Genomic DNA, 22,258 nt, shown 5'->3' on the forward strand with positions numbered 1-22,258 from the left:
AGAGTATGCAAAATAGAGCAAAACGATAATGTCATTTTGTATAAAATAGATGGGTAAAGTCTAATTGGGCGAAGAAGGAAGAAAGGGCAGTGTCTGAAAGAGCCATGTCTTTCCCGCATTCCGGGACCATGGGACCGGGAGTCCGCCTTCCACAGATCTGGGGGAAAACACTCTGAAAGAAGCAGATGACCACCACCAACATGCAGAAGACAAGACTGCCAAGTTTTATTTATTTCAAAAGGACATTTCCAGGTGCATAAAGAGGCCACAAGTTAATGTTGTTAAAAAAAAAAATCAAACATCTGCTAATCAAGTGCTACATTTAATGAAAACCACCTAAGGAGAAAAGGAGACAGGAGATCACTGTAGAGGACCGGCCGCTCCGAGGCGGGTTTCTGTGGCGGACCACCTCCCCTCCACCGAGATGCTGGGCACCACTGGACAGCAGGTCACTGTCGTTGAAGCGGCGGAGCTGGAGCTGCTGGCCCAATGCACTGAACTCTAGGAGGCACTTGGAGATGAACTTGCAGATGTAATATCCCAGGAGGTGGGGGAGGTCTGGGACCCGTCCTCTGCTGCCAGGGCCGATAACCCGAGGGCAAGTTATCCAATAGCCCTACGCAGCCTCATTCGGGTCCTGACCGGCTGGACCCTCCTTATTCCAACAGCAAAAAACACTGAAGACAATTCAATCCATGCCTATCCCTCCCTCTCTCTTCTTTCCTCCAACCCTTCACAAAAGATATTACAAGGGCAATAGTTCTGAGCTCTCAGGAAACAGGGTCTGGAACCTTCTGGAGGTTGAGAGGCATAAAACAGTGGTGTAGAAATTCCTTTCATCTTATGGCACTGATTTAGGTTAGACTGGATTTCTCCTGTGCTCTCTCACCCCCAGACGGACATACTGGCAGCAAAAGATCTAGCCTTCAATCTGCACTGGGATTTCCCAGCAGAAGAGACGCTGGTCTTTGTCTCCCAGGAGCTCCCACTGAACCACCAGTTTTATCTGGAGAAAGAGAAAAAGAATTGGGAAAAATGAAAGCAGGACCTCGCCTCGATCCAGAACAGGTTTAACTATGAATCCTAATACCAAACTGCCTAATTCCTCAGCTCTTTCTTCTTAAATCACACTATCATGAAGGCTGCCTGGGATGTGGGCCCACCTGTGGCCTTAAGCTCAGAAGAGCAAACCAAGTCACATCTGTGATTCGGTGTTCACTGCACCACATACTCACCTCATTAGCTCCTCAGATATAATTTCTAAAGCATTCTTTTCCCTCTTAGATCAATGGTACAAAATGAAGCCTTGCACAGGAGAGAATTTTACATTTGAACAATCTCTTATGTGTTTGGCAATCTGATCCAGCTTTCTCCAAGCATAACCACTTAAGAGCAGAGAGTAGAATGTCAGATTCGTAGGCATAACAAAATACCTTGTTACTGGTACTGAAGATGTCAACACACAAAGGATGTCCCTAGAAGTTTATGACTGTATGAATAATTTCTGGAACAATAATGCTTTGTAGCAATATAGCTTCAGTTATACCTTCCTGGAGCTGTGTGTTTTTTTTTTTTTAATAATACACCTCATTAGAAATCTCTGCTTTGATCTGTTATACTATGAACTGCGCCTTCTAATTCTTAATAAATCACCAATAATTTTCCAGTCCTTTCTTATGTAGACAGCTGCTTGTTATTTGTTAACTACCTCTAATTTGTACTCAAATGTTTCTTTACAACACATTTGAATGACCGGGATACCTGGTTTCTCGAACCTTTTAAGTCTTTCAAGACTAGTACACATTGGGGCGCCTGCGTGGCTCAGTCATTAAGCGTTCAGCTCAGGTCATGATCCCAGAGTCCTGGGATTGAGCCCCTGCATCGGGCTCCCTGCTCAGCAGAGAGCCTGCTTCTCCCTCTCCCACTCCCCCTGCTTGTGTTCCCTCTCTTCTGTCTCTCTCTCTCTGTCAAATTTAAATAAAATCTTTAAAAAAAGAGTAGTATATATTAACTGTTTCACTTAGTGCTTACATTAACGTAGTTTAAGCCGTTTTTCAAATGAAATGTAATTCACTTAACAATAGCTACCATATATGAAGTGCCTACTACATGGCAGGCCCTAATTAGACATTCCATATAAGTGACCAGAGACTCAGAAATGCCAGTGATTTTATGGATACCCTACAAATTAATCTACAAACCTGTTCTTGACCTGTAGGGTCTCCGACATCCCTTAAACACAGGTACCTTCTATTAGAGTCTCTTTGCAATGTTCTTTAATGACTTGCTATTTCTAGAAAATAAATGGCCAGGTTGCTCCTGGGTTCTCCTTAATTTCCTTTCAAAACAATGCAGCTCGTTTTCCTTTATGGAAAACAGGAATCCCTTTACTTCCTCCATTCTTATCAGGATTCCTATCTTTAATATACGCCCATTCCAACAGCTTCTGCCTCACAAGTGTCTGGTAGAAAAAGAAGTAGGTATAGCAGGGTGAGTCAGAGGGGAAGGTAGGGGCTGGAGATGGATGCAGGGGAGAAAGAAGTGTGTGGAAAAAGTGACCTCTCTGCTCTGGAGCTGGGACATTACTGCTCTCTTAAGAGATTAATGGAGAAACCAGAATTTTTGGGTAACAACTTGACATCTTGACTATTTGATACCTGCCTAAAATCTTTTAACAGTGCACAGGTTTTGGGGGTCACAAGGCCTGGCTCTAGATCTAGATGTAATATTTCTGAGCCTATTGCTTAACATCGGAGGCTCAAATTTTGTCATTCACAAAACAGACATAATATTGCCTCAGCAAAGGGTCGTCATGAGGATCCAGGGAAACACTGTATATCAAAATGGCATCAAGAGGTGACAAAGAGGGCGCCTGGGTGGCTCAGTTGGTTCAGCGACTGCCTTCAGCTCAGGTCATGATCCTGGAGTCCCGGGATCGAGTCCCGCATCGGGCTCCCTGCTCGGCAGGGAGTCTGCTTCTCCCTCTGGCCCTCCCCCCTCTCATGTACTCTCTCTATCTCATTCTGTCTCTCAAATAAATAAATAAAAAAATATTAAAAAAAAAAAAAAGAGGTGACAAAGAACAGAGGGGCATGGTGAAAATTATCTGTCCTACCTCAGGGTTCCTAACACTCCAACTCCTCTCCTCCTCCTCAGCCCCCAAGCTTCTGCTTCTTCATCACAGAGAGAAGGACTCCGACCGCAATCTTTTCTTTCTGCCCCCTCTCCTCAGATTTCTCATCTAGTCATAGGTCTTCAGCATCCTGAACGACAAGGTCACTTACAGTGGGGTACTCATTCTTCACTGGTAGTTTATTCACGTAGCTGTAGGTCCTGTCCTTTTGGATGGGGCAGTTGATTCCACTCTTACAACCATCAGCCTCAGGAATGGGAAAGGGCACTGGGACACCCAACACGATGCCATGCACCACGGCTTTGCTACTTTGAGACGGAATATCTAAGAGGAACAAAAGAGAACAGATAGTGAAGGGAACAGCCTACACTAAACCCTAAGTAAAAAATTCAGATATGTTCCCAAACAATGGCATTGCTAGGAAACAAATCATAAAGTTTGTACTTCTTAATTCCTAGAGTCTATTTCTCTTCGTAGTTATGCTTAATACCTCTGCGAATGCTACAGAATAAGTATTCACTCCAAAAAAAAAAAAAAAAAGCAACCGAGAGGGTTATTTTCTTTGCTCTCACCCCCACCTTGCTCTTCATCGTCTTTCAGTTTCTAAGGAGAATCAGAGCTACATAAATAACCTTATCCAACAGAGTGAGTTTTTTGGCAGTAAACTTTCTATTTGTTAATTATATCAGCTTCTGTCAAAGTGTACAGGGTATCTTACAGAGTTTTAGAAGACTGGTTTCTGAATTCTCAAATGACCTGCCCACAGGATTCCATTAGAAAATAAGAACAAAATGGAAACGAATTTCCACAGAAATGCCATGGGCTGTAACAGTAAGAGATAACCCTTTAGAAACTGGCTAAGATTAGAAAGAAGAGGTACATTTCTTGCTATCCCTCTACCCTCCATATCACAAGATGGGCAGGGGGAATAAATACAATAAAATTAGGGCAACTAGGGTTATGAGCTATTAGGTTATCCTGCAGATCCAGAATATTGGCTGTTTGTTTCTTTCTGGTTTGGGGATTACTTTTGTTTAGAAGGCACATTTTTGGTTTGGGACAGTAGAGGTGGCAGGGTATCATCCAGGAGAGAGAAAACAACTCTAGTATTTAGAGTTGTCTTTAGGCTTAAGAACAGAAGATGACAGGAACTTTGAGATTTCTTATTGGACTGCCCCGTCTAGTTCCACAGGATAGAAAGTAAGGAAAGGATTCATGGTAGATGCCCTTTCTAGAAATGAGGCTCAGATTTTTTCTTGGGTCCCAAATGGATTCCTTAAACCTTATAGAAGGTAAGTCTGAGCTTTGCACAGTTTGGAAGGGAGGTCACAGACGTCCTGACTGCACTGCCCCTACCGCACATCCCCACACATTCCAATACTTGAGACTGTTGTTAGGCTTTAAGATAAACTTGAAGGCAAGAGCCACTTTTACTCACTACTGGTGAAGGTGACATTGACACTGTAAGACTGGCCTTTGTGCAGTTTGCAGGGCTGGGTGGGGCATGGGTTCACATTCAGTTCCTTTATAACTCCAAGCCCAGTACCTGTTAAAAAAAAAAAAGAAAAATGAATTGGAATAGGAGGGAAAATAAACCACCTATGCTGTTGCCTACCTAATGGGAAGGTGCTCTGCTCTCCGAGAAACTCTTCGTATCTGATGGCTGAGAATGAATAAAAGCAGTTAAGTATAAAAAGCCAGCTCCACTGCTCTAGATCCTGGGAGGGCTACACCAGGGAAAGTCATCCCCACCCCTCCTCCCATCCCCCTGTAGGATTTAAAGCAGCACACACATGGCACAAGTGATGGCTCAAGCCTCAGGCCTGCCCTATCCACCTAGACTCTTGAGACTGGCTGCTCCTGAACTGCCCCCACCCCAATGTCCTTCAGATCCTGTCCTGGTTTTGCTCCAAACTGGTGGTCGACCAGCTTTGTATACCCCTACCAGTGAAAGCAATTTTAAGAATGCATCTGCAGTATACAGGCTTACACTCCACTGTGGAAACATGTGTTCTTCAAAATAAGTGTCTCTGAGACCGGGTGTGTGTCTTTGCAGTCTAAACAAAGACAAAAGTGCTGTTTGTTCCCAATAAATGCTTGACCTAAACAGGTTAAGTAAAATTTTTAAAAATCCCACTGCCTCATCCAGGCCCCTGAAACTGGACAGCTGAATGGAGAGATTGCAGGCAAATTGCCTGTTAACACCACCTATGCCATGGAAAGCTTTTTTTTTTCCCCCAGAGATTTTATTTATTTATTTGAGAGAGAGAGAGAGAGAGAGAGAGAGAGCACAAACAAGGGGAACAGCAGGCAGAGGGAGAGGGAGAGGGAGAGGGAGAAGCAGGCTCCCTGTTGATGCTCGATCCCAGGACCCTGGAATCATGACCCAAGCTGAAGGCAGATGCCCAGCCGAGCTACCCTGGTGGCTGCCCCCCCCCAAGGAGAGCTTAAGCTCAGCCATCATGGCTAAGAGGTAGGCTCTGGGACCTGACACCTGGGTTTGCAATCTCACGGGCTCCATGACTTACTGAGAAACCTCAAAACAAGATACTTCACCCCTCTGGGGAAAATAACAGTGACTGCCTCATAGGGTAAGTGAGGTAACACACTTATAGCTCTTACATAAGTGTTTGCAACATAGTAGTGCTATGTTCATTTTATTGTAACAAGTAAGTGTTCATTTTATTACCATCATATGGGATTCAGTCCTCGAATTTAGTCTAGAATAGTTGCTCCTGGGTGGGTTGGCAAGTTCCTTTTTGACACAAAAGGTGGGCCTCTCCTTTGCAGTCACCAGGTTAGCTTAGCCTATAGGATATGAAGAGAAGCTCATGTAGATGCACTTGGCTTTTTCGGCCTGTGCCTGCTCTTGAGTGGGACAGTTTCATCATACAGACCAATACTGCTCCAGCTAGGTCTGTAAGTAAGAACTTGCTGTCCCTCATCCGCAGCATGCTTCTCCATCATGGGCAAAGTTCTCAAAATACACCTGCAAGAATTCTCTTCTTCAAGCACTGTCTTCCACTGTCCTATCTTCTACAGACAGGAAAAAAAAAATCTGGAACTTGAATCAACAACCTACTGAAAATCAGTGCTTATGCTAGAGCTTTCAACATCCACTTCTACCTGCTTCTTTCCAGGCTGGGTCACGTGATCTAGTAGGGCCTGAGGAAAGGGTAGTACTTGTAGCTCCCTCATCCAGTTTTACTGAGAAGAGGTGCTTGGACTTTCAATGTCCACAGAACAAACTCCTCAGTCCTAACTGGCAAAAACAGCAAAACCAGTTTGCTTGGTCCCATTGCTTACTTGAGGAAATACCACTCCAGGGGAAAGGGTCGGTGGTAAAGTGGAACTCAACTCGAAAACCCTTTGATGTGGGCGCTGAAGTTTTTACGTTGTTATTTCCCAATTCAGAAGTCAATTGAAAATCTGTAACTGAAACCACCCCTCCCTTAAGAAGTTCTTGCCATAGGTGGACATCTACTTTTTTCAAATGAGTAGAACAGTATCTGGATTTGCTTTCCATAGTTGTTGTTGTTGTTGTTGTAATGTTAATGTTACCACTGAAACCCAAAGTGGTTCACAAGCCCCCACTAATTTCCTACTCCTTACTAGCTGTGAGAACTTGGAAAGTTACTCCATGTGCCTGATTCCTCATCTGTAAAACAGATCCTGAGGGTTGAACGAGTTAATAAAGTTAATATAATATCTTCATCCAAATTTGGCCACTAAGTTTAATGGAGGGAAAGGCAGTAATTTGAAGTGATAATACCATCTTTCAAGTGCCAGCAATTTAGTGGAACAGCATTTGTTAAGTATTAAGAGGCCAGCAGTCTTTACTCCTTAATCAATCCTGTCCCCTCGCCTAACTTTGCTTTTGCCTCAACATGAATTTTGATAATATAGTGGAGAGTATTTATTCCCTCATTTACTTTTTCAACAAATATTTATTGAGCAGTTACTATCACCTGGGCACTAGATATAAAGGATCAAACTAATTCTCGTTCCCATTCTGCTGGGTGACTTTGGGTAATTTATCCAACATCTCTGGAATTCAATGATTGACTCCAGGATCTCCAAGTTTCCTTCCAGCTCACTGATTCTATCAAATGTCTTCTTTCATTTACCATTGCACCTTTTCACTTCAGGAAAGTTCTGCTCGAACGAATAATTCCATAGACTTGACTATTTTGTATCCGCCCCTCCCCCATTGTATTTCCCAACAAAGATCCCTACCACAGCGGCAAGGGGAGGTTATGTGTCACAAGCTGTGACCAGCAACAGGAGTTTTATATGTAGGAGGAAACAGTGATTAAGGATCACAAAATTATATAGCCCAAAGGAAGTGGTAATGGAGTAAATCATGAAAAGGAGAATTGACTTTTGACTTGTCAGCAAAAGGGAAATTAAAAATAAAAGCAAACGGCGTGGGGAGGGAGAGATCCTCCAAGATACGAGGCATATGTAAAAAGAAGTTCTGCGCCCCACCGCTCACGCCCCGCGCAGCGTTGGGACCTTCAGTTGTCTGCTCTACAAACTTTAGGAAACTTCAGCAAAAGGCCCAGCTCTAGGAAATGTCCAGGGACCCCAACCACGCGTCTCAGGAACGAGACAAAGTTGTGGGCCGTTGGGTTTCGCCGCCCGCACCTTCTCCCCGACCCCTGCCCACTCCAGCCCACTCCACGTCGAGTCCGCGGCTGAGCCTGGCCGCCCGCGGGACCCGCCCAACCTAGCGGGGGGTCTCGGCGCGGGGCTCCCGTAGGGGTCCCTGCAGAAGGCGCGGGAATCTCGGGCAGGTTCGGGCTCACCGCAGTCCTTGAAATGCACCGGCTCCGCAAGGGCGGAGGCGCCGAGCGCCAGAAGGAGGAACGCGGCGACCAAGAAACGCATCGCAGCTAAACAGGTTCCCAGCGCCAGGAAGGAAGAAGCGACCGCCTCAGTCACAAGATAAACTTGCCGGGGCGGGCCGGGGGAGGAGCTCGGTCAGGCCACTCGTCACCAGCAACCAGGGCTGGGCCTGCCCGCGCCCCGCCCCCCGGTCCGGCGACCCAAGCTCGGCTCGGTCCCGCCCAGACGCCAGCTTTCTCCGCCCATCTTGTCCGCTCCGCGGCCCCGCAGGCTTGGATCCATCTCCGCCCCGCCCCCTCCTTTCTCCGGCGCTCCGCCGGGTTTTGTCGGTTCGCCCTCACTTCCGTAAATGGGAGCATTTCTAGCCAATCAAATCCCTTCTCCTCCAGCACCACCCAATAGGTATGCTCGGAGGCGGGGTCTCTGTGGGTCCCGCCTCCGAAGGCCCAGGTGGAGAAAGGGATTGGGGCGACGTGAGGGGCGGGGTTCGTGGAGGAAGATGGCGGCGGTCCGCGGGTTATCTCTAACGACCGCGGCGCTGAGGGCGGTCGCTCCTTGGGCAAGGGGCAGGTACGAAGCCTACGACAGCACCTGGGAAGGGTGTTAAGAGGCGCATAACTAAGGCCTGCGGGAGGCGAGGGTTTGGCGTGAGGCTGTCCAAGTGGAGGTCGTCAGGTTTGCCGTGAGGCTGTTCAGGTAGAAGTCACCAGGTGCCCCTCTGCTCCCGGACTCATCCTCCTCCGTTGTGCAGCAGGCTCCTCGCGGCCTCTCGCGGACCTCAGGCTCGTCGGGAAGCGTCGTCCTCCAGCCCCGAGGCCGGCGAAGGGCAGATCCACCTCACCGCCAGCTGTGTCCAGGTAGGAGGCCGGACGCGGAGAGGTACGGGGGAGAGGGCCCGGAGTGCAGGGCCTTCCCCTTGGCCCACCCTTCTTGCCTGGCATTCTTGCCTGGTATTCTTGATCCCCCTTTTTGCATTTCAGAGACTTCTGGAAATCACCGAAGGGTCAGAATTCCTAAGGCTGGAGGTAGAGGGAGGTGGATGCTCCGGATTCCAATACAAATTTTCACTGGATACAGTTATCAACCCCGACGACAGGCAAGAAGGAAGGGGTGGGTCCTCAGAGAATGTGTGGGAGGGATAAAGCACGTTTATTTCAAATTTAAAAGGTTTGCTAAGAACGCCTGACACCACCCTTCTCACACAGTGGGAATACAGTGAAGATTTGTTGTCATGATTCAGAATAACTATGTTATAGGAGGAAGGTTGGCTTGCCTAGGTCCGTAGTGTAGAGTCAGGCTGGACTGGATTCCAGGCCTAAATCCCTAAACATTTACCAGTATTATTCCATTGACTCTTTTTGCCTCAGAGAAAAGCAGCACCTGTTAGATAATAAGGAATGCTTCTCCTGTATTGGGAAAACAGGATGTGCACCCCAGGGCTCAGAGAGTGTTATGGTTTTGGTGGTTGTGATAGTCATTAATGTCTTCCTCCTGTTTTTTTCAGGGTATTTGAACAGGGTGGGGCAAGAGTGGTGGTTGACTCTGATAGCTTGGCCTTCGTGAAAGGGGCCCAGGTGGACTTCAGCCAAGAACTGATCCGAAGCTCATTTCAAGTGTTGAACAATCCTCAAGCACAGCAAGGCTGCTCCTGTGGATCATCCTTCTCTATCAAACTTTGATGCTGTGCTCGCTTTGGCAGCACATACACAAACTTTGATGTGATGACAGGTGACCCAGAGATTGCTACCACTTGTACCAATCTGTGGAACCTGGGATTAGTAGAATTCTAGAGGTTTCCTTCCAATCATGTCCTACTCTCAATTTTATTTCCCTCAGTCCAGGAGTATTGTGTTTTGCCACTGTTTTCAGAATATGAAGCTTTTATTCTCGATCTGTTTTCACTCACACATTTCTAAGGCCAAGCCTCTAAGTGCTGTGATCTGAGATCTACTAACTGGTTGAAACCCACCCAGTATAATCTGTAGAGCCTCCAAGGTTCCAAAATTTGGAGTCACTTCTCAGGCCTTCAGAGTTGCTTGTACATAGGTATATAGCTATGTATAAAAGCTTCATTTTGAAGAAAGTCCTTATTTACTTGTGTTCTGGATCAGGATCACAGATTGGGTAACTTGAACACTGGTTACTAGGCTAGAGAGGATGAGAAAGGCAAAGGGAAGGTTCTCTTTTTCATCTCATTCTTCCTGAATGTGCTAGTTGACGCCCTTCTTTTTCTTTCTTTCTTTTCTTTTCCCCCACATCCTTATTTTCTGTGCTGCCCATTCTCCACTTCCCATTTGTTAGGGTAGATACATTTTCCTCTCTTACTTGCCAGTCTGCTAGAGTCACAAAACCAGTAGTCCATCATCCAGGAAACTTGGATCTTGGTTAAACCCTTGTTTTCCTCAATAGCCTAAAAGTTCATTACAACAAAAACTTGCATTTCTGGACTGGATTGGAATTAAGGTTATTCAGCAAAAGAATTTACCATTAAAAAGGGAAAAGCAGAGTTTAAAGACAAGATATCTGAGACAGAAGCTTAGGTACTTACATTTCAATATGGGAAAACCTAGGATTTAGAGAAAGCAAACCTATTGTGTGTACAGTGTGTACAAAGAGGAAGGAGGGGACACTTAGAAACCTGACCTTTCTTAGCAGATTCCTATGGGAGGGGGCAGAAAACAGCATATCCTGGGAGCATCTGTTTAACTTTACTAAGACATTTAAAGTTGCTGCCAATACCTGGGCCTAATAAGATTTTCAGCTCAGACTAAGTCTTTTCATCCTCTTTTCTTTTTTTAAAGATTTATTCATTTGAGAGAGAATGACAGAGAGAGAGAGAGAGAGAGAGCGAGCACAGAGGGGGGAGGGTCAGAGGGAGAAGCAGACTCCCCACTGAGCAGGGAGCCCGATCGGGACTCAATCCCAGGACTCTAGGATCATGACCTGAGCCAAAGGCAGTCGCTTAACCAACTGAGCCACCCAGGTGCCCCTCTTTTCATCCTCTTTAAAAGGAGATTTTGCTACATTTTAAATGTTAGAATGTACTGTTTTAAAGAGTACGCTTTATTTTATTTATTTTTTAAAATAAGCTTAACACCCAACACGGGGCTTGAACTCATGATCCTGAGATCAAGAGTCACATGCTCTACTGACTGAGCCAGCCACGTGCCCCATAATTTTGTGATTTTAAAACTCATGCAGAGCACAAGCTTAATTGCTTTAGTTGCCAAAATAACCATTAAATTGCAGTGGTCAGTTAGATAGGAACAGAGTCCCTTTGAATGCCTATATGTAAGTACCTGCTGTTAATGGGAGAATAGGAATTCTGTGTTTTAGAAAAGGTGGGTTTGGGAGAAATCACCTTTATCACACTGAGAAAGCCGCATGGGAAAATCCTAAGTAGTAATAAGCTTCCATTGGAGTAGGGTGATGTAGAAATTTTAAGAGCATAGAGCATAGAGAAATAACAGCATCAAGGGGTCAGTGGGCAATTTGCTTGGGATAAATAGTATAGTAAAAGAGGGTTAGGGTCTTTTGCAGGCCCTGTATGACCAGATGCCCTCTTTCTGGTAAAGATCAGCGGATGTTTTCACAAATTTTGCTCACTGTGCAAATTCATTTAGGAAAACTTTTATACTCTTCTGGTATCCATCGGAAGATTTTTTGCTTCCCCATTACTTTCAAGGGGAAAGGCCTTATTGTTGCAGGATTGGTTTTATTTTTTATGCAAGTTAGAGAGTGTTTGGGGGCAGCATACCCTCCCTTTGCCTTAGTAAGACATAATGCAAGAACCAAAGGCAAGGGAGCCCCGCATCTGCTTTATGTTGTGAATCTGCGTTTTTTGTTTGTTTGTTTGATGTTATTCATTTGAGAGAGAGACTGAGAAGGAGCAGGGGAAGGGGCAGAAGCAGACTCCCGACTGAGCAGGGAGCCCAATGTGGGGCTGGATCCTGGGACTCCAGGACCATGACCTGAGCTGAAGGCAGGTATTTAACCAACTGAGACACCCAGGTGCCCCAGTTTTGTTTTTTTTTTTTTTGATGATTTTATTTATTTGAGAGAGCAAGAGTGGGGGCAGGACAGAGGGAAAGGGAAAAGCAGACACCCCACTGAGAGAGCCTGAAGCGGGGCTTGATTCCAGGAACCTGAGATCGTGACCTGAGCTGAAGGCAGACGCTTAACCAACTGAGCCACCCAGGTGCCCTTGTTGTGAATCTGCTTTATGTTGTTGACTCAAAGCGGGGGGCCTCTTAGTCAATGTCCAGATCTTACCTTGTGGAATCGTACTCTTCAGTTATGTGATTGATAGTGACTAGTGGTATGTGAACTGTAGGTGTCCCACCCACCCTTAGTTTCTTTGTGTGGGAATGTCGACAGATTACAAAGGATTAGGAGAAAACAGGTTTAGAAGTAAGAGATTAGGAAGGGCTACTAAAGTAGGTGTCCAAGAAGAACTTTCTAACTTTTCTGACTTCTAAGAATTGAAACCCGTTATTTCAGTCTTCTGTATAAAGCTCTGAGGGGAGGGTTGACATTTGGCAGGAGCATCCTATATAGAGAAGTGGGCAACACTGATTGTATGGTGTAGCCCTCCCTTAAGTGCTAGCTGAGAGTGGATAGCATGCCGCTGGTAGTGTGCAGGACCTAACATTGTCCACTGCAACATAATTAATGGTTTTGTATGTTTGTGTCAAAGGCAGGAAATTCCTCTACTTTTCTAGGTACCTAGCAGTGGTGTTTATGATTGCTCTTTTAAAATCCCTGTTTGCCATTTCTCCACAGAAATGTTTGCTTTAGGAAGTTCTGAAATAATTATGTGGCTTTAATTGTCAGATAAATATATAAATATATAAAGAAGGGAGCATTTAAGCAGTCTATGGCCAAAGCTGTATTTAAAAATATTTTATTTTTTGGAAAGGTAATACACATGGTACAAAATTCAAAAAGACACAAAAGGGGATACAGTGAAAAGTCTTCCAATCCTGTACCCATCCACCCTGTCACCCTCCCCATAAACCACTGTTGTTTCTAAGAATTTACTCTATAGGTATAATCCCATAGATATAATGTGAAGTAACATATACACAAGAATATTCATTATAGCATTACTTATAATAGCAAGAGATAGGAAACAATGGAAGTGTCCATCAGTAGGGGACTGACTAAATAAATTATGATTTATCCATTCAGTGGCATAGTGTACAGTTATAAAATAGAATGAGACAGTTCTTTATGCGCAAGTCTGGATTAAGTGAAAAGAGCAAAGTGCAGAACAGCAGGCGTAGGGTGCTATTTGTGTTTTTGATACAAAGAAATACGTGTATGTGAATGAAGTTTTTCTGGGTGAGCAGGAAGGTGAGGGTTGGGAGGAGGCGTAGCGCCAGCGGGTAATGGAGGAGTGGTGAGCAGCTCTCTGAACCATGGGGTGTGAGGCAGAGTGGCCAGGATGAGGTCAGCAGATACCCAGTTGTCTTCCCCCTTTCTTTAGACAAATAGCAGCACATGGTCCACTTTGTTACACAGCCGCCTTTCCCCGCTTAGTCTGTTTTGGATTTCTTGTCAAGGTATTTAGAGCCTTTTTTTCCTTTCATTTTTAGGCCTCCGTAGCAACTAATTGCTTCTAATCTTTTGCTGTTACAAGTAATGCTATAATAAATAACCTCTTACATGTGTTCACATTTGGTGAGAATACATCTGAAGGTTAAATTCCTAGAAGAGTCAAAGAGTAAGTGCTTTTATAATTTCGAAAGACATTGCCATATTATCCTCTTCAGAAGTTGGGTCAGTTTAAGCCCCTGTCAGCTGTGTATGTGAGTCCCTCTTTCACCAGATGCTTGCCAACTAGGAGTCTTAACGAACTTCTGATCTTTGCCAATCTGAGAGTTTTAAAAGTGTGTTTCGTGTGGTTTTAACTCGCATTTTTTTAATGACTATTTTGATATGTGTAAGAACTACATAGTTTTGTCTGCTGAAAACATCTCAACCAGTATAGTGACGTAGAGAAAATTGTTTAAACTCTGTGTCTCCATTTCCTCATCCATAAATTGGGAATAGAAATAGTGGGATTGCTGGATGATTAAATGAAATTTGTGTTGAGCACTCAATATAGTGCCTGGCACGTAACAAGCATTCAATAAGTTATTATGGGATGGCTGACAGAGCAGCAGGTGGGACAGGACAGATTAAGAAAATAGTATTCATCTCCATGTCTTCAGGCACGTGGAGTCTTGTTCAATTACATTGCCTTTCATCAGACAAATGCAAAGGCAGAGCTTTCCTTGTCCTAGAAGAGTAAAGAACCTTTTCCCATTGGATCCCAATCATAGGCTATCGGCAGAGCTGGCAAAAGGATAGGCACAGCCTCATGTCTAATATTTAGACTTAGCCAACATGGTAAAGAAATTTGGTTTAATATGAAATAAAAACAAAAACAGGAGCCCAAATGTACATTTCTTTATTCCACCATGGTTCTAAACTCCTAGCTGGCCAAGGATGGAGTGGGTCTCTCCTTATAAACTGAGAGGGATGCCAGATCCCATTTTTGAAAGAAAGACAGCAAGGGCTTCTGAGTAGAGAGAAGAAACAACATGGCAAATCTGGCTTCCCCTAAACCAGACAAATCGACCCCTTTATTTTTAGTACTTCAAACTGGTATCCACAAAAGGAGAGCCCAGGAGAGATTTGTGTCCTGCAAGAAGCGGTGTGTATTTAATACAGGTCTTCGGAGGCGGGCCCCCGGCCTGTGGCAGCCTTGCTGTGGTTGGTGCAGGGAGCTGTCGCGGGTAGATTGCGAATGTTTACCCAAAGCTACTGAACATTTTCTTTAGCCTTGTTGAAAGCCTTGGCTCCCCCTTTCTTACCACCTCCCCATATTTTTCATATTGCCCTCTTGCTGCGTTCTCAGTCTCGTGCTCCCCTTCACTTGCGTCTCTCACACTCAGCAAGCTACAATCAGTCTTGCTCCTCTGAGATGAGGAGATCTTCTGGCCCTGCCTGGGGCCGCAGAACTGCTACAGGACGGACATGTGGCAAAATCTGGCCCAGAGAGATTGGCTGAGGTGATGGTTCTTGGGAGGAGGCCTTGGAGTCACTTCCCAAACTTCCCCCAATCCTTTTTTGCTCAAGAGATACTGAAGAACCATACCTGGGCAGATGTAATCTCTGACCCAGTTGTGGAATCATCAGGATGTTATGTGGATCGTGACTGGGAAGGGTGTCTGCAATGTGAGGCCGAACGACCTTGCATGTTCGCACAGCTTGAGCGGGTGGATGAGGGCCATCCTTCGGTGAGCATTCCCTAGCAAGGCCAGGACAGGTGGCAGACTCATCCTCATGGCCGGTGGCTGAAGCATGAAAGCATTTGGTGGTGTTTGAGCCAAGCAAGGGCATGGCAGCATGAAGGCAGTGACAGAAGCTCACAGCCAGGGCCTAAGCTGGGAGAGTTGAAAGGCAGGCAGGGCTGGCTGGGAGGCTGGGCTGCAGGGCCTTCTGCCTGCTTCTTCATGGTGTCTTCCCAGCTAGGAAAGCCTCCTCCAGGCCCCTGCCTGTGGCTGGGGCCCATTTCCAGGTAGCTGTCCACACCCACCCCTCACTGCTACTCCTTGGCAGTGCAGTGTGGGGGGCCTGCCTCGGCCACATAACCTGGGGAGCAGTGGCAGCGGTAGGAGCCCTCGGTGTTCTCGCAGTGACCATGGGCACAGAGTGCAGCAGGCCCGTTCAAGTCATCACACTCATTCACATCTAAGAGGAAGGGAGGGAAGAGAGCGCTGTACGGAGCCCGGGTGCCTCTGCTGCTGTGGCACTAAGCTCTGGCCCCTGCCCAGCAGTGGAATCCTACATGTGGCAAGCGGAAGTCACTGCCCAAAACTAAGCCTCTCAGAGACACAGAGCAGGTGGTAGTGAACCTGTACTGGGACCCTGAGAGTGACCGTGCTCCCCTGTCCCTTTCCTCTGCCTAGGAATCTCCATGAAAGGGTTTTCTGTACCCAGCTGGAGACCCTCCTTTGGCACGTTCTCACCGCTTGGCCTGGCTCCAGGACGCCACACTAGGGGGCAGCAGTGGGTTTCCCAGCCACCCTAAGTTCAGTCCTGCATCTCTAACTGAGCAGTGGGGCTGGTCTGACCTTTCCACCTGCAGCCATCAGGGTCCTCCTGCTCCCTAGGTGTTGCCACTCAGATCAACACTTACCCACACAGGCCATGTGGGCCATGTCCAGCTGGAAGCCCTCAAAGCAGTCACAGGTGTAGCCCTCCCTCACGCGCACACAGCGGCCATTCTCACAGCCGTTCAGGACGCCGCATTCCTCTGCCTGCAGCCCTTCGAAGCCAGCCTGGTGCTCTGGTAGGAGGGAGTCAGAGAAGGAAGCTGAGGCCTTGCCCCCGACCCTGGGGCCCTCACCCTCCACCACGAAGGGTTGCTCCTGTTGAACTAAGGTCAGGGCTGGGAGGATCTGAACGCCTCACGGAAACCTGCTGAAATAAAAGGCTGTCCCCTTAAGAAGTAAGTATGTGTCATCGCTTACGGTGGCAGAGACATGCTGTGCTTTAAAGGTCAGCTCCAGGAAGGCTGAGACTCACTACTTTCACAGTGCCAGGGCTCCGGAGCAAGTGGGTGTCTACGGTTTTGGTTTTGTTTGTGGTTGGTGGTGGTTAAAATCTTTGCATGGTTTTTATGTGGGGAGGAGATGGGCAGCAAGAGGGGATTACCCTCACTCAACGCAAAGCAGAACTTAGGGATCTGCTTGAATCTCTCCTTTCTAAGCAGCTCCCAACCCCTGAGAAAGACCCAGCCCCTAATCCCCGTGCAGCCTTAGTCTGACGCAGGGGCTGTGCCCGTGGCAGCTACATCCGTCACACAGGTGCCAGGCCTGACCTCTTAGAATCCCAGTCCTGCATGCTGCGGTTATTGCCACTAACAAACCGAATCACCATAGCAGGCCTTTAAAGTGATTAGAAATCCGTAATGCACATTTCGGGTGACAAGTGTGAGCTCGTAGAGCAGGTTATTTTGCACACTGAGTGGCGTGGAGGGAGAAACACAGAGCGGAGTGTATCTGCTTTCCCTTGTTCTCCCAACTCCCTCAGGGAAGCTTTTGAGGTTGAGGTGGTGTCCTGTACCTCTTTGTGTCCCCTGTGCCAGTTTATCAGAGAGAGTTGTTAGGGTCTGACCCGGGCATTTGGAGTTGGCCCTTGAGTGACCTGAGAGGGCTCGGTGGGTCTTCCCCTCTGCGGCCCTGCCCTGCCGGCAGTGATTAGTGGGTAGAGGAGGCAGGAGTGAAACCGCTGCGGGGCCTACCGCTTCCCCATGTGGGCGGCAACACACACCTGGCCCGCTGGCCACATAGTGGGGCTGGAGGTCCGAGGGCTGCAGGGGTGACTCAATAACTGGTGTGTGGGCCCCGGTGTGGCTGGCTGTGTTGGGGAAGGGTGGCTCTGGGATGGTGTCCTCAGGGCCCAGGTAGTTGTAGAAGGGGGCCCCCTCGGGGCCGTAGAGGCTGTAGTGCAGATCCTCGGGCCCAGGGCCGTACTCATAGCCTGGCCGGAAGTGGACCCCTGCCTCCCGCTCCGCTTCAATCCGGGCCACGTTGCACAGCTGAGCATAGACCTCTGTCAGGGAGGAGGGAGACAGGAAGCTGCCAAGTTCCTGCTAGCTAAAGCCTGGTGTGCTGTCCCCCAGCTTACTGCCCGGGGACAGGGAACATGCTGGGACTGGTCCCCTCCGGGAGCTCCCGGCTGTGCTCTTTCCCCCCCACCCCGGCCCCCAGTTTTGTCCCCAAGCAATAGGGATGGAAGACAGGGCCACACTCTGCTCTACTTCTAAATCCCTCCCTCCAAGGTGAGTGCATTCCCTTCCCTAGGGCCCCTCCCTCTGAGCAGGCACGGGTCACCCTTCTCACCAGAGCTCCTGGGGGGGCAGAGGGCACACTGCTGGCTCCAGGCCTCGCCATCCTGGCAGCAGCATTCCGTGTAGGTGGTGCGGCGCCCGTGCAGGGGCTGGCTGCACACGTAATTGGTGACTCTTTTCCAGCAGATGTCCGTGTGGATGTCGTGGTCAGGCAGGTCCTCTGGTGGCACAGGGCCCAGAGGCACGTGAGCCCTCCCAGCCCAGATCCAGTCTCCCTGCCGCCCCACCACTCCAGGCCTACTGACCCGTGCTACCGGTGCTGTTCACGCAGCGCTGCTGGCTGAGGTCCAGGGTGAGGGGGGGGGCTGCAGAAGCAGTGGAAAGAGCCTTCGGTGTTCACACACTCACCATTCTCACAGGCCAGGTCCTGGCACTCGTCGTGATCTGGGGTGGCAGAAAGAACGAAGGAATGTGTGGGGCAGTACCAAGGCAGCTTGCCCATGGGCCGTCTTCGTGAAAGGAGGTTTTCTGGTAACTGATAATGAAGAGTAGCACCCTGCTTCCCCCTCCTCCCCTGACCCAGCCCAGCCTGTGAGGCACCTCCCCAGGGATGCCTCAGGGGCTCACATGCAAGCCCTGACAGCCCCACAGCTCCCCTCACCTCTGGCCTGCCGGCTGCAGCGGAACCCCCCCCCCACCCTGCACTGATGGGGCTGGCCGGGGGTGGGCGTGGGGGCGGGGAGGGGTGGTGTGCGTCCTCACCCTCACACTTCCTGTGGATGGCATCGTAGTGGTAGCCGGGGTTGCACAAGCAGATGTAGCCAGGCACTGTGTTGAGGCACCGGCCGTTCTGGCAGAGACTAGGCCCAAACATCACACACTCCTCTGCATCTGTGGGAGGGCAGAGATGAGGGGAGAAGCTGGACGAAGCAGAACTTAAGACGAGGGGCTCCAAAGCCAGGCTCCCTGGGTGGGCATCCTGGCGTTGCCACTTGCTAGTCTGGTGACTTTGGGCAACTGAGTTCTCCTTGCCTCCGTTTCCTACCTGAAAAATGTGGGTACTGTGACTTAACGTCTTATCACTGTTATGAAGATTAAAAGGTTAATATAGGTAGGTGCTTACATAGTGCTTGGCACATAGCAAGCACTTAAGTAAGGAAAGCCACTTCTGTTTCTATTCTATTTCTGTCTCCAGCTTCAGGATTAGGGCACCGAAGGGCTCATACCTCACTACCCACTTTGAATGTGGGTTCCCCAAAGTTTCTGGCTTGGTAAGTGGGGCCCGGGGGATAAGCAGCTGGCCCTGTACAGCAGTACTCCCCACCCTGACTCTGTGCCCCATGCCTGGGTTAGTCATGGCATCATAGTTTGTTCTGGAGGCTTCAGCCTCAGGGGAGCAGAGGAACCGAGGTCGGGTTATATGGACACCTCCAGGAGGGACTCAGGGCAGACCTTCCAGCTGCAAATCTGCAGGTAGTCAGCCCTGGGACACGAATGAGGGAAGCGACCTGGGAGGCTTGGGGCTGCATGCAGAACTTCCCCCCGGGACCTCCCGGAGGACCAGTGTGGGCCTCCTCAGGTGAGTGGAGTTTGGGGAGGAGGGTCTCTAGGGAGGTTACCTGTGTACGTGGTCTGTCCAAACATCCAGGCTCCGTCCACGGGGATGTAGCCTTTACCACTAGGGCAGATCTCACTGAATTCAACTGTGCAGGGAGGCATCCAAGCTTAGAGACAGAAGGGCTCTGCCCCCCTTCCTCTCTCCCCTTCTTCCAGATTGACTGTACAGAGCTGACACTGAGGATTTGGGACACTTGGGGGCCTTACCTGAGTCCTCAGCTGGGCAGAGGTCACAGGCATCCCCCCAGCTGGCGCCCTGGGTGCAGCAGCACTCGGCCCGTGTGGTGTTCCGGCCTAGAAGGCTGGAGCAGGGCAGCTGGCCGTTCTGACCGGAGAAGCATTCCATGCGGATGGGGCTTGGGGGGCGGTCCCCTGACGGGGCCTCAGGAATACTCTGACCTGTGTGTGATAGATGCCCTTTATCACTGTCTGTCCCTGGCCCTCTGGGGCACCCTAGCTTTTGAATTTATTTTCATGGTTTTACATTTATATAGCACTTCACAGTGCGCAGCATGCTTTTACCTGTATTTACCTGTCTCACTTGATGCTCTTGACAGCATTATATTATCAGCTGCCTTTTGCACATGACGCAGTTGAGGCTGAGAGAAGCTACGTGACTTGCCACAGTCACCAGCTATTAAGTGGCACTGACCCCAGTTCTTCTGGTGCCCAAACCCCTGCTCTTTCTGGAGTAGCTCCCTGCCGCCCCCGGTATAGGAGGTGCCCCCTGTCCGTGGCATACCATATGGGCAGCCCCTCCATTCCTCAGCCCACACTGTACCCCAGCCCCTCCCACCTTTCCTTGTTCCAAGTCTTGCTTTCGTTTTCCCCAAGTCAGAGGAGGCCATCTGAGTCCTAGGCCAGCCGGGGGTGACAGGCTGAACCCAACAGCTCTGGGGTGGAGTGGGCAGGAGAGAGTGAGGCTCAGCTCAGCTTCAAGGCCTCCCTCACCAAAGGGCTCCCTGGGGTCACTCTGAGGCTCAATCTGAGATTAAGTTGGCATCTGTTCTTCCTGAGCCCCCTGTAGGGTTGTCACAGCCCCAAGCCTCCAGGACATTCCCTGACCTGGGACAGACGTCCTCTTGTCTTGACATCTGCCATACTCTGACTCCTCACTCTGTTCTACTCCAGTCCTAAGTAGCACCCTTGCCCACATGGCCCTGGGCCCGGCCCAGGCTCCCTCTCAGTAGCCGGAGTGGTGGAAGCGCTCTGTAAGCTGCAGGGCGCTCATGCATAATGACGGGGTGGAGTATGCGGCGTGCTCACCTCCAGCCCCCCGCGGGCGACAGTGCCCCTCCTGAGCGTCGTACTCCTCCAGGTCGCTGGCACAGAGGCACAGGAAGGAGCCCTCCACGTTCTCACAGAGCGCCGCCCCACACACCGCCAGCATGAGCTCACACTCATTCACGTCTGCCAGGCACGAGGACAGGCTTGGGGGTGGAGAAGACGCAGCCCATGTCCCCCCGGCCCTCTGCTTCCAGCCCAGTGGGCAGATCCTCCTCTCATCCCCTCAAAAGAAACCGGCTAGGTCTCAGGGGAAGAGCAGAAGGGAGTTAGCAGGAAGGAGGAACAGATGAACACAGAGCATCAGAAGGGAGAGGTGAGAAGGGTGGCAGAAAAGGGTCACTAAAGGGACCAAGAGGAAGGGTCCCTGCCTCTGTGCACATTCTCCCACACACTCCCCACGTGCCTCTGGAGGCTGTGAGGTCTCTGGAGCAGGACAGTGCGCCTTCACTGCGGTGCTCGCTCCCCCTGCTGGTAGAACATGGCCACCCTTCTACCGAGCTGGTCAGGGTGCCCGCTGCGGGGTGGAGCTAACTCACCCTTCCTTGCCTACTCCCTGAGGACCTCTTATGGAGCCGTGTGACCTTGAACATTCCCTTCCCTGGCCCCGAGCCTGGCTAGCCTGCAGGCTTCTCACCAACACAGTCCCAGCCGGAGGACGAAGTCTCGAAGCCCTGGTCACAGAGGCAGCGGAAGGAGCCGTCGGTGTTGTCGCAGAAGCCGTGGCTCCCACACAAGGTGTCGTTGGCACACTCATCTATGTCTGTGGGACAGTGGGGACCAGAGTGTAGGCTGCACTCTTGCTCTATTTGCTGGGAATACTTGGTCTATTGACATCAAGGTCTGTGAAAAGTGACTTTAAACATAGGACAAGAACGCTCTAACATTACCGTTCCCCTTCAATTTCTGTGCAAGCCCTGCTGTATGGAAAACATGCAAGCTTCGAACTGCTACAAAAATGAAGTCCTCAGGACAAAGTCATTGCTAGCTGGATACGTGAAAAATAGGTGTCCTCCACCCTCCCCGTTCCTACTCACCAATGCAGTCTCCAGCTGGAGCCGTGTGGAAGCCAGGCTGGCAGCCCAGGACACAGCGGTAGGAGCCAGGGCTGTTCTCACACCTCCAGGCCCCACATGCCGAGTCTCCATAGTCCTCACACTCGTCAACATCTGGTCCCAGAGCCAAGAGAGGGGACAGAAATGGGCAGGTCACTGCTCTGGCCCCACCTCCTTGGTATTACAAAGTCATGCCCCACAGCCTTTGGGGTCGTTGATCTGTTACAAATTACTGTGCTCATCTCAACTCCAAAACATCAAGTTCAGGATCATTTCTCCTGACCCAGAAGGGATGATTGTCTAGGCAGAGAACTATATGTGATTTAGGAAAGCACTGAGCTCCTAGCTGCCTGCGACACCCCTTCCCCCACCCCTTCTCCCTGTAGCAGAGTACTTTATGATTCTCGTTATATAAAACATTCACCAAAGTGTATTGCAGAAAATTGTCTTCATATCCGTCTGCCTTGCTCAATTTCA

General features: G+C 49.2%; 3 protein-coding genes and 1 long non-coding RNA gene across 6 annotated transcripts in view; 1 reads left to right on the top strand and 3 right to left on the bottom strand.

Annotated features, from left to right (window-relative positions):
- Window positions 1-201: 201 nt before the first annotated feature.
- On the bottom strand, window positions 202-8,092 carry NPC2 (NPC intracellular cholesterol transporter 2). The gene is made up of 4 exons (XM_025869658.2): window positions 7,942-8,092; window positions 4,572-4,679; window positions 3,285-3,457; window positions 202-1,006 (listed from the first exon to the last, which is right to left on the bottom strand). Exons 1-4 carry the CDS (start codon window positions 8,021-8,023, stop codon window positions 920-922), a joined length of 450 nt encoding a protein of 149 aa, XP_025725443.1. The 5' UTR covers window positions 8,024-8,092; the 3' UTR covers window positions 202-919.
- Window positions 5,404-7,935, bottom strand: LOC141373279 (uncharacterized). Its single transcript, XR_012379070.1, has 2 exons — window positions 6,031-7,935; window positions 5,404-5,941 (listed from the first exon to the last, which is right to left on the bottom strand). It is a non-coding gene; the product is annotated as an uncharacterized lncRNA (long non-coding RNA).
- A 354-nt stretch (window positions 8,093-8,446) lies between the features above and the next one.
- Window positions 8,447-21,770, top strand: ISCA2 (iron-sulfur cluster assembly 2). Of its 3 annotated transcripts, XM_073895560.1 has the most exons (5): window positions 8,454-8,551; window positions 8,733-8,838; window positions 8,962-9,077; window positions 19,021-19,096; window positions 21,288-21,770. In XM_073895560.1, exons 1-5 carry the CDS (start codon window positions 8,481-8,483, stop codon window positions 21,345-21,347), a joined length of 429 nt encoding a protein of 142 aa, XP_073751661.1. In that variant the 5' UTR covers window positions 8,454-8,480; the 3' UTR covers window positions 21,348-21,770. The 3 variants fall into 3 exon arrangements, with proteins under 3 accessions (XP_025725442.1, XP_073751661.1, XP_025725441.1); XM_025869657.2 differs by lacking the exons at window positions 19,021-19,096; window positions 21,288-21,770 and adding an exon at window positions 9,486-14,118 and having other exon boundaries at window positions 8,447-8,551; window positions 8,736-8,838; XM_025869656.2 differs by lacking the exons at window positions 19,021-19,096; window positions 21,288-21,770 and adding an exon at window positions 9,486-14,118.
- The window catches only part of LTBP2 (latent transforming growth factor beta binding protein 2), a 98,097-nt gene continuing 91,269 nt past the window's right edge, over window positions 15,431-22,258 (bottom strand). Inside the window, 12 exon segments of the mRNA XM_025869200.2 lie at window positions 15,431-15,721; window positions 16,170-16,319; window positions 17,306-17,587; window positions 17,878-18,045; window positions 18,131-18,188; window positions 18,190-18,269; window positions 18,588-18,716; window positions 19,445-19,528; window positions 19,650-19,841; window positions 20,709-20,852; window positions 21,364-21,489; window positions 21,764-21,895. Coding sequence (XP_025724985.1) covers window positions 15,576-15,721; window positions 16,170-16,319; window positions 17,306-17,587; window positions 17,878-18,045; window positions 18,131-18,188; window positions 18,190-18,269; window positions 18,588-18,716; window positions 19,445-19,528; window positions 19,650-19,841; window positions 20,709-20,852; window positions 21,364-21,489; window positions 21,764-21,895 — 1,691 coding nt within the window. The 3' untranslated portion in view covers window positions 15,431-15,575.

Source organism: Callorhinus ursinus, unplaced genomic scaffold (genome assembly GCF_003265705.2).
Source record: "Callorhinus ursinus isolate GAN/ISIS: 27379988/994484 unplaced genomic scaffold, GSC_fseal_2.0 scaffold8, whole genome shotgun sequence".
In the NCBI taxonomy this organism is placed as follows: domain Eukaryota; kingdom Metazoa; phylum Chordata; class Mammalia; order Carnivora; family Otariidae; genus Callorhinus; species Callorhinus ursinus.